Below are 17,406 nucleotides of genomic sequence, written 5' to 3'. Positions count from 1 at the left end.
GAGGGAAGTGGTAGGAGTATTTAAGCCTTTGGCTGGGGAGTCTTTGCCTCCTCCTGGTGGCCAGGTTCTTATTTCCCAAAGTAATGAATGCGGCTGTGGACTCTTTCCCATTAGGAAGAAAATAGATTATCCAAAACCGAATACATTTTTAATATTGCATCCTTACCTTACCTCAGTCATTTGTATCTGCTAATGCTTCCCTCTTTCAGCATTTATAGCTGTACCCCATAACTTACAGCATATTTCTAAACCACAACCATTAGCTGGGGCAACCTCTGTAACACTGCGCCTTAACCCTTAACTCCAAATAATACCATAACATTACCATCCTGTTTCATGTGATCATGATTTATGATTCTTAGCTCCCATTTTCATCTCATCTCAGTACCACCAAAAGGACTTCACCTGCTCCCTGAAATCTACATATATCAAAAATATCTCTGCCTCCTAACTACCTACCTAAAATTACACTAAAGACCAACATTCTTTATCTGCCTTCTTAAAAGTTTCTTCCAGGAAACTTGGTTATCAGGATATCGTTCAAGCAATATTATCTACTAATTTCTGCTTCTACTTACCGCAGTCTCTCAATTTTTGGGGGGTGAAAACTGTCTAATTCATTATACTCTGTGTGTGCAAATGCAGAATGTTATTATTATTTATTTTATTATATTTATTAATAATAATAATACAAATAATTCTAAAGCAAGAAAATATGTCACCCTGTTATGAATGTTATTTCAGCTAATCAAGTAAATGTTGCTATGCTTAATTTACCACAAGGTCATACATTTTATCAGTAGAAACCAAAGAGCAGATTTCTTAAAAAAATCTTTGCAGGAAATTAGTTATTAGATTAATGATTGTTTGACCATGAGATTGAGTGAATTTAATATTTGCAACTGAGTTTTTTTCATCTGCATATTAAAGGTCATAATAAAATACATTTTATTATTGGAATCGTTTATAGGTTCAAAGAATTAAGACTCCAAAACAATTTGATGAACTCATTGAAATTGAGTCAGACACAGGAACCTGGTACAGAAGATCCTTTGTCAGAGTAAAAACGGAGCTTTATGGTGTAAGTAGAATAATGTTATGCAATATCTATTTCCGAAATTTGTGTTGATAGTTCAATCAGATATCTATGAACAAATGTAATCATTTAATGTCCTTTTTCCCATTACTAGCAGCTATATTTTTCATTACAGTTGGTTTTAATAAAAGCAGCTATTATAAATCATGTGTGAGCCATGCCTAAAATATTACACTAAACTCACATAAACTCACATAAACAAAGGCATCCAATGACTTAAAAATAAATAAATATACATTCTTATGTATTAAATTGACATTCTGTTTACAATTTAAAACTTAACCACAGCAATTTCAATCTCTCATTTACATACAAGACTAATGAACACAGCGTAGAGTATCTGGACCTATACTTGAAACATGATGTACATAACAACATAATCACCTCCAACTACAGAAAACCCCTCTCAAGGAACACCATACTGAGAGCATGTTCTTGTCATGCACCCCATATGAGAAAGGGTATACCCAAAGGCCAATTCCTCCATATACACAGAAACTGCTCCACATTAAAACTATATAAACAGGAGGCAAAATACTCTCTAACAAACTGATAGCTAGAGGCTATAACAAAACAGCACTCAACAAAATCAATCTACAGGTCACCAAAATGGACAGACATACCTACTAAACAGCACTAACAACAACAACAACATTAAAAACAAAAACAAAAATAAGAACAAACATATGAATAAGAAAAACAAGATTACTGACTTATTAGATACAGATGATATATATTTTACAACCAAATATAGTACACAATTTTACAGCATCTGTGACATAATAAGAAAGTATTTACCAGTTCTCAATGGAGACGCCTCACTTAAATTCAAATTGGATAACAGAGTGAAGTATGTAGCTAAAAAATCAACCAATACAGAGATGTAGTAAACTGGCTTACTCCAACTACAGGCTTCTTTAAATGTGCCTACACAAACAAAAGCAAGTTACAGTATTTATCTCAACACACACAGGAAGAGAATATCACATAAAAAATAGAATAGACTGTGCATCCAAGTATGTAATGTATTTAGTGACCTGCAAACAATGTCATTTTCAGTACGTGGGCATTACCACACTTCCCTTAAAAGACAGAATTAGAGAACACCTCATCTTGATAGAGGAAGAAATCCCCAGAACCCCCATAGCCAAACACTTTCACACACATCAAGCAGGCATCTCCAACTTTTCTTTTTTTGGTATAGAACACATAGAAAGAGACCCCCTGGGAGGTGACAGACTTAAACATCTATTAAAAAGAGAGGTCTATTGGATTTTCACATTAGCAACAACAACACCCATAGGCATCAATCGGAGGTATGATGTTAATCTGTTTGTTGAGTGAGGATCATCCGAAAAAATATAGACATCACCTACAACTTAGTTGCCAACCATATTACATCTGATCTATATCCATCATAATTATTCGATAATTAACCAATATTGAATATGAGCTAGGTGTGCTAGGGCACGAATAATGAACATACATAGTACCCCCATGCCACCATCTTTTAGTACTAAGGTCAAGAAGAATGAAACAAAAATGGATCCTAATAATATGTACATATTTTTAATGAGACTAACATACATATATTCTAATACATAGGAGGTATCACTACTAAGACATAGGACTAAAGTCCTCCATAGGATCACATTATTAGCTAATATATCATTTTAGCTTATACTATTATACCATTTTAGTCATAATATTTTTTCTTCTTTATATCTTCTTTTTTTATTTATCTGAATTATTAGTATATTCTTATGTAAATAAAGCATCAGTTTCCCAAAGATCTATAATATTGAGTAAATACATGTGTATATTTTTTAACAAAAAAGAAAAATATTTTTAACACATTCCATGTATAATCAAAATGAATACTGTGAAAAATGTACCTAATGCTTTGTAAAGTCAAAATTATACTATGCCATCAAGCATGTCACAATCCCACCTGTATTCACCACAATAGCCCTCCTCCTATGGTAGTAGATTGATTACCTTTGATTCTCATTGGTTGGCACACAGTACTTAGGCTCACCTGGTGTATCAGGTATCTATCTCTGATGAAGCGCATGTATGCATACTCAAAACGTGTCAGATAGTAGGAGCCTTACCTATCTGAAGTCTCCTAACTGAATAAAACCACCGACTGCACTGGCTACTTGGCTCCAGCATTTCTTTTCTCCTTTGTTTGCTTACAATTTAGAACTCTTTGGCCAAAGCATGTTTTAAAGAAAAAAATGCGAATTTGCCATATATTCTTATTGAAAAAAATGCTTTCCCTTATAGAATGCTATACTTTTGGTCATATAAAGAAGCTCATTGGTGTATATTGGTATGAATGCACAGCATGTATACACCAATCAACTTCCCCATATACTAACATTTTGGTTGCAGGAAAGTGCAGAAGACCACAGTATCTAAGTAAATTTAACATAAAAGGAGGCAGTTTATTTTTAATAAAAATATATTCATCTTATAGCTCTTTACCACCATCAGTTGTGGTGCATCAAGGCTCAGTTCTTAGTCCTCTTTACTTATCTTTACTTATATACATTATGCTTAGACTCCTTAGTAAAGTACCATGGGGCTCAGTATAATCTATATTGGGATTAGACTCAAATCTACCTCTTTCATGCAGTCCTATCCTCCTCCTATCTATCCTAATAGAAGATACAACTAAGATTCTAATCCACTGTCTAATCGTATTTCCCAATGATGAATGCAACTTCATTATCTTCGTCCTTTCAAACTACTGTTCGTCCAGTCCCTCCATGGACTTATAGAATTCTCTTCCTCACTTTTAAGATTTGTCCCAAGTTTTCCACTGATTTATACTCAGTGATACATACTATATTCACTGATCATTAGCATGTAAGCTCACAAGCCCACCAGTCCTGTACATCAACTTTTACAAGGTGACCAACATTATGTGGAAACTCATAGCAAGGGCACCTCTTCATTATTAATTTCATTCTCTTTTGTAATGTTTACCATGACATCATGCACTTGAGTTTATGGCACTGCAGAATGTGTTGGTGCAAATAAATGATACTAACAATAACAGGTTAATTCTTCCATGACTTTAAACCCACTTGTGTAAGATAATTTCTTGACTTATTTTTACTCCAGATCTGAACTTTTTTATATTTTAGAACACACTTTGTGATATGGGATTTTTCTGGGAGGGCAAACCAATAAATATGCACAACCCTTTGCAATACTCCAAAAGTTTACAAGTTTACATACACTAGAAGATTAGTATGCTTGGGAGAAGCGCTATCTGGATCCTATTGCTAACACAGCACCACTCAAATTAAGTTCTTCCCTGTCTGTTCACACTTTAGCACAATAGTAATAATAATTGCTCTAGAGAGTTATAGACTATACCAGTGGTTGCCAAGTGGTCGCCAACCAGTGGTCCATGGAACACTGGTGGTCCACGAGAAGATGTTGGTGGTCCTTGACACCATCAATCAGGAATTAATCTCCTCTGATGGTATCACCCCCTGGCTGGACATCAGTGAAAACCGATGGAGGAGGAGTTAAATTACAATCTCCCTACGAACGTTGCGTAGTACTGCACAACTTGCGTAGCTAGATTGTATTTTTAACTCCTCCCACCTGGTGGGCTGCTCAGAGGAAGATGCTTCCATTCTAAAGCCAGCAGAGTTTGATATAGTCTTGGCTTGAAATAGTGGAATTAAAGTATATAAAAAAGAAAATCTTAATTTTTTTCCCATTCATATTTCATTTATTTTCTTCCCTTTACCTGTCTCTTTGTAGTAGTTTTACTAATTCCTTCAGATGGACTTACATCACTGTGTGTCTTCCTCCCCTCCATTTTCTTTTTCTTTAATTAAATATTATTATTTTTTTAATTCTAATAATTTTCCCGTGCACAAAGCCATTCTACCTGAATTCCAATAATTGCCATCCAGCAGATTAGTCATGTCCCACCAGTATTATTGTAATTGTCAGTAACATCAGTCATGGTTAGCTCACATCCTTATTGAGAGCTTTCTTATATAAACTTAATTTATTACTCTACTGTCTGTCCATGATCATAAGTAGTTTTGAATAATTCCTAACTGGGGAGGTAACCTGAAAGTCTTGTGGTCCTTTTAAACATAATTCTTTTTCCCCCACTTTCTGCCTGTTATTCTGTTAGTTAATTCCAAAAAATAATGATTAAAAATGTGTAAATATATACATAATGTAAACTTAGCTATGGTTATACTAGTTATGTACAGTGTGTGTGTGTATATATATATATATATATACACATACAGAGAGAAGTGCACTCACAGGAATGAACAACTGGCTCAATACCATTGTTAGCCTGTTCTATAGCGATTTACCACCGGGGTGCAGCTTTTTAGCCCAGTAATGCTTTTCACAGAGAAGAACTTTCCTGTAGTATATCAATCTGATCCCGTCTATTATGGTCAGTCCAGCGCCGAAATACCAGGCAATTCCTCTCTGAGCAAGGAACACAGCAACCCCAGACGATCATTTCGGCCTTCATTGGGCCTAGTCAGTGAGGTGTAGCCATATTCCTCTAAACACACTGAGAAAGGAGTCCACGTCTGCTTGCCCCTTTTTCCCATAGGGAGACTAAATACATACAGAGAGAAGTGCACTCACAGGAACGAACAACTGGCTCAATACCATTGTTAGCCTGTTCTATGGCGATTTACCACCTGGCTGCAGCTTTTTAGCCCAGTAATGCTTTTCACAGAGAAGAACTTTCCTGTAGTATATCAGTCTGATCCCGCCTACTACGGTCAGTCCAGCACCAAAATACCAGGCAATTCCTCTCTGAACAAGGAACACAGCAACCCCAGACAATCGTTTTTTGCCTTCATTGGGCCTCGTCAGTGAGGGGTAGCCATATTCCTCTAAGCACACTGAGCAAGGAGTCCATGTCTGGTTGCCCCTTTTTCCCATAGGGAGACTAAATACATACAGAGAGAAGTGCACTCACAGGAACGAACAACTGGCTCAATACCATTGTTAGCCTGTTCTATAGCGATTTACCACCTGGGTGCAGCGTTTTAGCCCAGTAATGCTTTTCACAGAGAAGAACTTTCCTGTAGTATATCAGTCTGATCCCGCCTATTACGGTCAGTCCAGCGCCAAAATACCAGGCAATTCCTCTCTGAGCAAGGAACACAGCAACCCCAGATGATCGTTTCGGCCTTCATTGGGCCTCGTCAGTGAAGAGTAGCCATATTCCTCTAAGCACACTGAGCAAGGAGTCCATGTCTGGTTGCCCATTTTTCCCATAGGGAGACTAAATACATACAGAGAGAAGTGCACTCACAGGAACGGACAACTGGCTCAATACCATTGTTAGCCTGTTTTATGGCGATTTACCACCTGGGTATGGGAGAGTGATGTGGAAGAAGCCTTTTCTGCACACACGCCACAAACAGAGTCGCTTGAGGTATGCAAACACACATTTGGACAAGCCAGCTTAATTTTGGAAGAAGGTGCTGTGGACTGATGAAACAAAGATTGAGTTATTTGGTCATAACAAGGGGCGTTATGCACATAGTTCCAAGACAAACACTTGCTACCCACAGTAAAATTTGGTGGATGTTCCATCATGCTGTGGGACTGTGTGGCCAGTGCCGGTACTGGGAATCTTGTTAAAGTTGAGGGTTGCATGGATTCCACTCAATATTAGCAGATACTTGAGAATAGTGTTGAGGAATCAGTCACAAAGTTGAAGATACGACGGAGCTGGATATTTCAACAAGACAAGACCCAAAACACTGCTCAAAATCTACTCTGGCATTTATGCAGAGGAACAAGTACAATGTTCTGGAATGGCCATCCCAGTCCCCAGACCTGAATACTATTGAAAATCTGTGGGGTGATTGTGGGATGTCCATGCTCGGCAACCATCAAACCTAACTGAACTGGAGATGTTTTGCAAGGAAGAATTGTCCAAAATACCTTCATTTTTCCGTCCAAAATTCAATAAACCTCATTTCACTACTGAAATATTACTGTGTCCTTGAGTTATTTGATAGATCAAAATGAAATTGCTGATCCAAACACCCAATTATTTATAAATTAAAATCATGGAAATTGTCAGGGGCTCTTAAACTTTTGCATCTGTCTGTATATACATTATATATATATATATATATATATATATATATATATATATATATATATATATATATATATATATATATATATATACATACATACATACATACATACATATAAACACACATTATAGAGGTTTGTACCTTTTAAAAAAAAAATCATGTTAGTGGTCCACGGGATTCAAAATTGTGTGTTTAGTGGTCCCTTAGGTCCGAAAGTTTGGCGACCCCTGGACTATACAATACTCATTGATTCCAATGCCATGGAGGTGTCATTTGAGTTTTAAAAACACAAACGAAAAAATTATTTCACTGACACCCAAGTCTTGTTCCACATTGTACAGAATGCATAGGACATCATAATAGGAAGTGTATTACCAATATACCTGAGAAAAGGTTCTGTAGGTAGTTGCCTATATTGCCTAATTAATTGTGTAGACAGTTGGCTAATATTGCCTAACTAGAAATCTAGGCTTAGCAAATGGGATTGTATAACGCCTTGCCAATGTCCGTTTCTTTTAAACTAACTAAGATGCAAAACCCACCAATGAACATTAAACTATGAATGTTAATTGGCTAGTTTTGTGTCTTTGTTAGTTTAAGGAGCTTCAAATGAAAGTTCCTAAAATACAACAAGAAGGCGTTGCATCGTGTAATCTGTATAGTGCATATATAAAATGTTCAGCAAGAAGCATACAGGGAAAATAGAACTCCTGTGTGCTAATAGAAGCAGACTGGACTGTTATCAGTGGGCCAGTGTCAGGGTTTTTTCCCTGTTGTGCTTGTCATGTGCTGCTGGCAGCCATTTTACTCACCTCTCTTCCTGACTATGGTGCATTGTAGGGGATGCTGCTCAATTCCTGCACTTCCTTTTATGACCAGACTGGTGTGCATCATCCATTTGAGACAGGATGCAGTCTCAGAATTGTGATGTCATCACTTAATATTTAAAGGGCCTCTGTCAGTATGCTTTGCCTTTGCGTTGTCTCAGACCTGTTTGTGAGAGTTCCTGTGTATTACCTGGCTGCCTGACGTACTTCCTGGTTCCTGATCCCTGGCTTGTTCCTGACTCTGCTGTTTTCCTTGTCCCTGATTCCGGCTTGTCTGACTCTTCGCTTTGGCTCCTGACTCGGCTTGTCTGACTACCAGCTCTGGTTTTGATTCCTGGCTTGTTATTTGACTTACGGACTTTTTATTATTTTTTGCTATTAATAAAGGTGTGATTATTTTTGCACTTCTCGTCTCAGTCTTATTCCTGGCACCCTGACATTATGCAAAGGCCATGAATCCTGATGGTGCTAATAATCCACCTTTACCTGCCATCATTTCCAGGATGGATGTACAGGATCACCGCTTGGATCAATTTGCACTAGCCCTGCAAACCCTGCTGACTCGCACTGCACATTTGGACCAAACTGTCCCGCAAGTTATGGCTGCTCCTGTTTCCGCTGATGCACCTATGCCTACCAGGAGCATGTCTGGTTCTGCACCTCTACCTCAGCAATATGAAGGCGATCCTATTCAGTGCAGAGGGTTTTTGAACCAGGTGGGCATTTACTATGAGATGTTACCTCAGACGTTTCCCTCTGACAGAGCTAAGGTGGGATTTCTCATCTCGTTACTCTCTGACACAGCTCTTGCCTGGGCTAATCCCTTGTGGGAGACTAATAAACCTGTGATTTCAAATTACCCTGAATTTATGGCCTCCTTTCGAAGGGTATTTGATGTTCCGGCTCGCTCCTCCTCTGCTGCGAAATAACTCATATCCATTCAGCAAGGTACAAGATCTGTTGCTCAGTATTCTATTGAGTTCCGTACGTTTGCCACAGAGGTAGGTTGGAACAATGAAGCCCTTGTTGCCGCCTTCTTTCATGAGCTCTCTGATGCGATTAAAGACGAAGTTGCTGCCAGAGATTTACCAGAGGATCTCGAGGCATTGGTGTCTTTTTTTTTCCTAATTGACATCAGACTCAGAGAGAGGCCCTCTTTCAAGGAGCGCTTGTGGAAGCCTCCTGTTCCGTTGTCTCCTACGTGTTTGTTCCCACCCATGCCTCCCTCTCCTCCCATGCCTCCTGGTCCCGAGTCACCAGGTACTGCTGAGCTGATGCAGCTGGGATTTACGCGTTTCTCCGCGGCAGAGAGGGCCTTTAGGAGGAGGGAGGGGCTCTGCCTCTATTGTGGGTTACAGGTCCACCTTTTGAAGTCTTGTCCTACATGCCCGGGAAATGCTCACACCTAAGGTCCTGTCGGGGGCAGACCTTGGGTGGTTTATCCTCGTCCCCGGAACCGCTTAAGGAGAAACCTTTGGTCACGGTTGTCCTTTCCTGGGTGGACTCCTCCGTAGTCACTCAGGCTCTTGTTGACTCCGGTGCTGCGGGCTATTTCATTGACAGTGCTTTTGTATCAAAGCACTCCATTCCTGTTTTGCCTCGGTCCATTCCGCTTGCTATTGAGGCCATTAATGGCAGGCCCCTTCAGCCCGCACTCGTTACTCACGAAACTGCTCCGTTGTCCATGGCTGTTGGGGCTCTCCATTTTGAAACCCTCCAGTTCCAGGTGATAAACTCTCTGCATTTTCCAGTTGTTCTGGATTATCCCTGGCTCCAAAAGCACAATCCCAGTCTCGACTGGCGCAGGTCCAAAATTTTGTCGTGGTCCCCGCAATATATTTCCACTTGTCTTCGGAAACCAGTTAAAGTCTTGTGCACTTCTTCGGTTTCTCAATTGCCAGAGGAGTACCGAGAGTTCCTAGACGTGTTTGACAAGGTGCGTGCCGGTACGTTGCCTCCTCACCGGTCTTACGATTGTGCCATAGACCTGCAACCCGGAGCCATTCCTCCTCGGGGCCGGGTGTACCCTCTGCCTGTTGCAGAGAATTGTGCTATGGAGGAGTATGTTGTCGATGCTCTGTCACGGTGGATCATCCGCAAATCCTGCTCTCCTGCAGGGGCTGGCTTCTTCTTTGTGAAGTAAAAGGGTGGCGAGTTAAGACCATGTATAGATTATAGGGGTCTTAATCGTCTTACCATTAAGAATGCTAACCCTATTCCGCTTATTACTGAACTCTTTGACCACCTCAAGGGAGCTACGGTCTTTACTAAACTTGATTTGAGAGGAGCGTACAATCTCGTTAGGATTAAGAAGGGCCACGAATGGAAAACAGCATTATGAGTATCTTGTAATGCCATTGAGCCTATGTAATGCTCCTGCTGTTTTTCAGGAATTTATTAATGATGTCCTACGAGATATGTTGCAACAGTGTGTTGTGGTGTACTTAGACGACATCCTCATACACTCACACACACTTGAGGCTCATCGTTCTGATGTTATACGGGCTCTTCAGAGATTACGTGAGAACGGCCTGTTTTGTAAACTCGAGAAATGTGAGTTCCATCAGACTCAAGTAACCTTCCTAGGTTATGTTATCTCCGTTGCAGGATTCTCCATGGATCCTGACAAGTTATCTGCAGTTCTGCAGTGGTCTCGCCCAGTTGGTCTTTGGTCTATTCAACGTTTTTTGGGGTTTGCCAATTACTATAGAAAGTTTATTAAAAACTTTTCTTCCTTGGTCAAACCTATCACAGACATGACCCGTAAAGAGAATGATCCACTCCATTGGTCACCTACTGCCATTAAGGCCTTTGATAGTCTTAAGACAGCCTTTGCTGCTGCTCCAGTTCTGGCTCATCCTTGCCCTGTCCTGCCTTTCGTTCTTGAGGTCGATGCGTCTGAGACTGGAGTAGGTGCCCTCTTGTCGCAACGTCCTACGCCTGACGGTTCCTTGCATCCGTGTGGTTTCTTCTCTAAGAAATTGTCTCCAGCAGAGTGCAATTATGAAATTGGTGACAGGGAAGATGAAGGCATCTTCTTGAGGGTACTAGCGTGCCAGTGCTCATTCTTACTGACCACAAGAATATAACTTATCTATCTGAAGCAAAACGTTTGTTGCCCCGACAGGCCAGATGGGCGCTATTTTTGTCTCGGTTTAATTATGTGGTCTCCTACCTGCCTGGTAGTAAGAATGTTAGGGCTGATGCCCTCTCTCGACAATTTTCACCTCTGTCCAAGGAGGAGTCTGTACCTACTCCTATTATACCTCCTGACCATATTTTTGCTACCATACGTACTAATTTGACTTCTCCCTTGGGGGAGGAGATCCTGGGTGCACAAACCAATGCACCTCCTGAGAAACCTAGTGGTAAGTGTTTTGCTCCTGAGAATCTTCAAACTAAACTTTTGCACACTTACCACTATCCTAAAGCCGCAGGTCACCCAGGCAAGAACCAAATGATTTGGTCTGTCACTCGACAATTCTGGTCGCCAGGTCTTCGTTCTGATGTTGCTGCGTATGTTGCCTCCTGCTCAGTTTGTGCACAGAATAAGACTCCTCGACGCCTTCCTGTGGGTCTTCTTCAACCTATTGCTAATGGTGAGCGTCCTTGGACACATCTTTCCATGGACTTCATTGTCGAGCTCCCTGTTTCCAATGGCAATACTGTTATCCTTATGGTGGTTGACCGTTTTTCTAAAATGTCACATTGCATTCCCTTGATGAAGCTGCCTACCGCTCAGGAGCTTGCTTCAATTTTTGCCCAGGAGGTCTTCCGTTTACATGGGGTACCCAAGGAGATAGTGTCGGACAGGGGTAGCCAGTTTGTCTCCAGATTTTGGCATTCCTTTTGTGCTCAAATGGGGATCCAGCTTTCCTTCTCCTCGGCATATCACCCTCAATCCAATGGGGCTGCGGAACGGTCTAATCAAGCTCTGGAACAGTTCCTCCATTGCTATGTCTCAGATCACCACAATAAAAGGTCTGAACTGTTACCTTGGGCAGAGTTTGCTCGTAATAGTGCTATTAATGCTTCCTCCAAGATATCCCTGTTCATGGCGAATTATGGGTTTCAACCATCCTTGTTGCCCGATTCATTCATGTCTCAGGGTATTTCCGGCTTTGGAGGAGCATCTCCAGCAACTCCGTTCCACGTGGGTGAAGATTCAGGATTGCCTTCATCGTTCTATGCAGTGCCAAAAGTTCCAGGCTGATCGTAGGCGTTTGCCCGCACCTTCCTACCAGGTTGGTGAGAGAGTTTGGCTGTCCTCCCGCAACTTGAACCTTCGTGTGCCTTCCAATAAATTGACTCCCCATTATGTTGGTCCTTTTTGAATACTCCGACGGGTTAATCCTGTTGCCTACGCTCTTGACCTTCCTCCTGCTATGCGCATCTCCAATGTTTTTTATGTCTCCCTCTTGAAACCATTGGTTTGTAATCGGTTTACCACTGTGTTGCCTCGTCCCCATCCTATCTTTGTTGACAACCATGAGGAGTATGAGGTCAGCAGCATTATTGACTCTCGTATGTCCAGGGGCCGTGTACAGTATTTGGTTCACTGGAGGGGCTACGGTCTGGAGGAGCGTTCTTGGGTTCCCTCCTCTGATGTTCATGCTCCCGCCCTCCTCCGTGCCTTCCATGCCCGTTTCCCCAATAAGCCTTTTGTCCTCCTGCGGGGAAGGGTACTGTCAGGGTTTTTTCCCTGTTGTGTTTGCCATGTGCTGCTGGCAGCCATTTTACTCACCTCTCTTCCTGACTATGGTGCATTGTGGGGGATGCTGCTCAATTCCTGCACTTCCTTTTATGACCAGACTGGTGTGCATCATCCATGTGAGACAGGATGCAGTCTCAGAATTGTGATGTCATCACTTATTATTTAAAGGGCCTCTGTTCAGTATGCTTTGTCTTTGCGTTGTCTCAGACCTGTTTGTGAGAGTTCCTGTGTATTACCTGGCTGCCTGGCGTCCTTCCTGGTTCCTGATCCCTGGCTTGTTCCTGACTCTGCTGTTTTCCTTGTCCCTGATTCCAGCTCATCTGACTTTTCGCTTTGGCTCCTGACTCGGCTCGTCTGACTACCAGCTCTGGTTTTGATTCCTGGCTTGTTATTTGACTTGTGGACTTTTTATTATTTTTTGGTATTAATAAAGGTGTGATTATTTTTGCACTTCTCGTCTCAGTCTGATTCCTGGCACCCTGAAAGCCAGCTCAATGATCATCTGGTACATACAGATAGAGAAGCAGTCTGTCAGGAACGAACAACAGCTCAGTGGCTTGTTATATGGCACAATTGCCACATGAGAGTAGCTTTTTTTAGCCCAGTTGTGCTTTTCACAGAGGAGAACGTTCCTAAAGTATATCAGTCTGATCACGTTCTATAATTATAATTAACAAAACATTTTCTTACAGCACAGCATATGAAGCTCATTTATTTTCAATGCACATAATCAATGACTTGTTTCACATATCTCACTTAAAAGGACATAATACTCATATGCTAAATCACATGAAAGTGATGCAGCATAACTGTAAAACGCTATGTAAAAAAGGAAGATATTTTACCTCACAATTTCCTCAGCTAACTAGAGTAAGTGCTGTATTAAAAGTTATCTGTCAGTTACTGCTCAGCAGCAGGTAAAAAAAAAAGAAGAAGAAATGAACAGCAGCCAATCAGCATCAGCAGTGCTGAGTTCATGAACTCTTTTATTGTGATCTCATGAAATTTCATAGTAAACTTGCTTAAACTGAATAGGTAAATAACACGAGTGTGCATGAGGCAAGTTCTGGGACAGGCATACTGATTTGCTGCTTAAAAGGATACTAAACCAACATTTATTCTTTCATGATTCAGATAGAACATGAAATTTTAAGCAACATTCCAATTTACTCCTATTATCAATTTTTCTTCGTTCTCTTGCTATCTTTATTTAAAAAGCAGTAATGTAAATCTTAGCAGCCAGCCCATTTTAGATTCAGCACCATGGATAGCGCTTGCTTATTGGTGGCTGACATTTAGCCAACAATAAGCAAGCATAACCCAGGTTCTCAAACAAAAATGGGCCGGCTCCTAAGCTTTACATTCCTGCTTTTTAAATAAAGATAGCAAGAGAATGAAGAAAAATTGATAATAGGAGTAAATTAGAAAGTTGCTTAAAATTGCATGCTCTATCTGACCCATGAAGGAATAAAATTGTGTTTAGCGTCCCTTTAAAGTACTTTACCATGAGTTGTGAATACTTAGGACATTTTGAGAACAAATATCTTTGGTTTTTACATAGAGATGTTCATGTTCAGATGATATTTTCTAGTCAGATTTGTACTGCATCCCCTTCAAATGTTTTAACATTTGGGTATCATGTCCCTTTAAGTATTGACAGTTTTCATATAGGAACAATAAAATCAAAATGTACAGTAATTTCCCATAAAAATTTAAATTATGCATAATCAAAACTAAGTTGTGTATTTTAATCATTTTTTGCCTCACTTTTATTGCAACTCTGGAAAGTTTGTTGTTTCCACTCCATCAGAGAGGTTAGAGTTCATCATGCAGACTTTAAAATCCACAACATGCTACACAGTGATTGATCAGAGCAAGAGCTCATTTATATATGTTCTTAAGTGGCCACAGTAAAATTAGACAAAATTAATTTAGGCTATATATGTAGACTGGCAAACAATGCAATTATTTTCTTACAAAGTCTCTTGTTTAAATGCTTCTAAAACATTTTGAAGTAGATTACAAGTAGTGCATAAAAATATTAGCAATATTGTGTGATAACAATGCTCAAGCACAATCAATAGCGCGTAATTTTGGCATTTTACAAGTTAAAAGTTATTTAGTATCGCTCAAACTATAGTGTATGGCAGTGTTTCTCAGCCGCGGTCCCCAAGTACCCCCAACAGGCCAGGTTTTTATTATAGGGGAACTAGAGCACAGGTGAAATAATCAGTTGATGGGTGAGAGCAGGTTAGTTACCATGGTTACTGATCAGTTGATTATTTCACCTGCGCTCTAGTTCAGCTATAATGAAAACCTGGCCTATTGGGGGTACTTGAGGACCATGGTTGAGAAACGCTTGTCTATGGCACACTAAAATCTGCAAGTTGGTAAGTTTGGGTCCTCTAAATAAGTGTTTCCCAACCGCGGTCCTCAAGTACCCCCAACAGGCCAGGTTTTCATTATAGCTGAACTAGAACACAGGTGAAATAATCAGCTGATCAGTAACCATAGATACTAATCTGTTCTCACTCATCAGCTGATTATTTCACCTGTGCTCTAGTTCAGCTATAATGAAAACCCGGCCTGTTGGGGGTACTCACCAAACATACTTCTATGGGAGCGTGCAGTAAAATTTGTGTCGGATTTTTCTCAAGCGCTAAGCCAATGTTGTTCTAATCCAATGGTGCGCAAGTAGTTCTGTGCTATACTATTAATAATAATGGTTTACTTCAGGTCTTAAAAAGCAATGCATTTTACAGTGTTGTTTTGGATTTTGCTCGAACACAACAGTTAACTCACCACTTGTATTACAAGTACAAAACATAACACATCCTGTACTATTGATTGAGCTCTACTGGTAATCTAGCCGTGCTTTATTGTTAATGTATGCTATAACTATATAAAATTACTTTTTCTAACAATACCTAGTCTGCTGGAAAAAAATCCACAACATATGATTTGTATGAGTACCTCAGAGAACATGCACTGGCATTGAAATGTGAAATACTAAAAACAGCTTCAGCACAAGGCTGCAAAATGGCTCCGACCTGAAGGGATACAAATACCTTTTTTTTTTTTTTGCTGCAACAAATACAAAATCAACAATGTCACTTCATCAATAGTGAAATGATAGCTAAAAATTACTTCTTTCATTGTGCTAGGTAAAGTAAAATACATTTTTATTTTCCCACATTGATTTTTTTTCTGCTTGAATATTGTTACATACTCTAATTGCTCTTATATAACGCCGCCATGGAATCCATTGTACTGTGTTAAAATGTGATTTACCTTAGTTCTTAATATTCATTTTGTCTTCATATTTTGCAGATATGGTTGACGTTTATGAAGTGCTTTGACTATCCAATTAAAGATAACACATTAAAGTTGACTGTAGTGTGGCTCACCTTGTCATTTGGGTAAGACTTATTTCATTACAGATAAAGAACTTGGCAAATGTATCTCCAGGAAATGTAAATTTTTAACAATTTATAATAGCAATATGAGGCAGTGGTGTATTATGTTTTTGTGTTGCCTTAGGAACTGGGAAATCTGGCACAACCACACCGCCCACCCCCAATAATTTGGGCTTATATTTAGCTCATATAATTCTCACAACCAAAGGCCAAGGACGCATAGATTGTTTAACCAGGCTTCATTCATTATAAGTAGCATTAAAGGGACATGAAACCCAATTTTTTTTCTTCCATGATTTAGAAAGAGCATATGATAAGCAAATCTAAGTAGGCTCAGTAACTGCTGATGGGTGGCTGCACATAGATGCCTTGTGTGATTGGCTCACCCATGTGCGTTTCTATTTCTAAATAATAGAAGTAAATTGGAATGTTGTTTAAAATTATATTCAATATCTGAATCATGAAATAAAAATTTTGGGTTTCATGTCCCTTTAATAAATAAAAGAGCTGGAAAGAAATAGAATTGAAATGGCATCATACTATAAAAATACCTATCAAAATTTGCCACGCCCTAAATTCTGATGCCCTAAGCACAGGCCTAGTCGTCCTAGGCCAAAATACACTCCTGATTAGAGTAGATGAATCATAATATCTTTTGTATTACAGACTGTAACAAGCGTGATGTAAAGTCCAGGGAATGGAAGAGAAAAAATGCAATCATTTAGAATGCTGTTGTTTCTTATTCAGGGAAGGTTTATCACTAAAGCAAACATAGCAGAAAGCATGTGCAGATAAAGGCAAATAAATCATGATTCTTAGTTTATTATCACAAATCATGTTATCTCAAAAAGAAAAAAATGATTTTGGAGCATAAATATATGATCATCTTTCATTCACTTTCATCTGGTTTGAATTTGTATGATGATAGATAAATGTTACAATACTCTACTTTATGGATATTGCTAAATTGTCATTGGTTAGGCGGACTGCCCACTGTCCCTACCTCAGCGTTCCCTGCCCATGTCACACTCAATACAGCCGATAACGTGTCTGATGTCCTGCACCTGTCATGGCTCCAACCAAAACACTGAACACTAGCATTAAAGTGCCATAATAGTCGACAAATGACATGCTATAATTTGTTAGCATATGTAATTTTACGACTATCAACCCTACACTACGGTGTGTTTAACCCCTGCACAGAAGTAGAAGTACAGAGCACTGCTGG

General features: G+C 39.7%; 1 protein-coding gene across 2 annotated transcripts in view; it reads left to right on the top strand.

Annotated features, from left to right (window-relative positions):
• The window catches only part of SV2C (synaptic vesicle glycoprotein 2C), a 370,967-nt gene that overhangs the window by 331,452 nt on the left and 22,109 nt on the right, over positions 1 to 17,406 (top strand). For both annotated transcript variants that reach the window (XM_053701385.1, XM_053701387.1), the window contains 2 exons: positions 971 to 1,081; positions 16,093 to 16,181. In XM_053701385.1, coding sequence (XP_053557360.1) covers positions 971 to 1,081; positions 16,093 to 16,181 — 200 coding nt within the window. The remainder of the gene's footprint in view (positions 1 to 970; positions 1,082 to 16,092; positions 16,182 to 17,406) is intronic.

Source organism: Bombina bombina, chromosome 2 (genome assembly GCF_027579735.1).
Source record: "Bombina bombina isolate aBomBom1 chromosome 2, aBomBom1.pri, whole genome shotgun sequence".
Classification (NCBI taxonomy): domain Eukaryota; kingdom Metazoa; phylum Chordata; class Amphibia; order Anura; family Bombinatoridae; genus Bombina; species Bombina bombina.
This window is presented reverse-complemented; position numbering and strand designations above follow the sequence as displayed.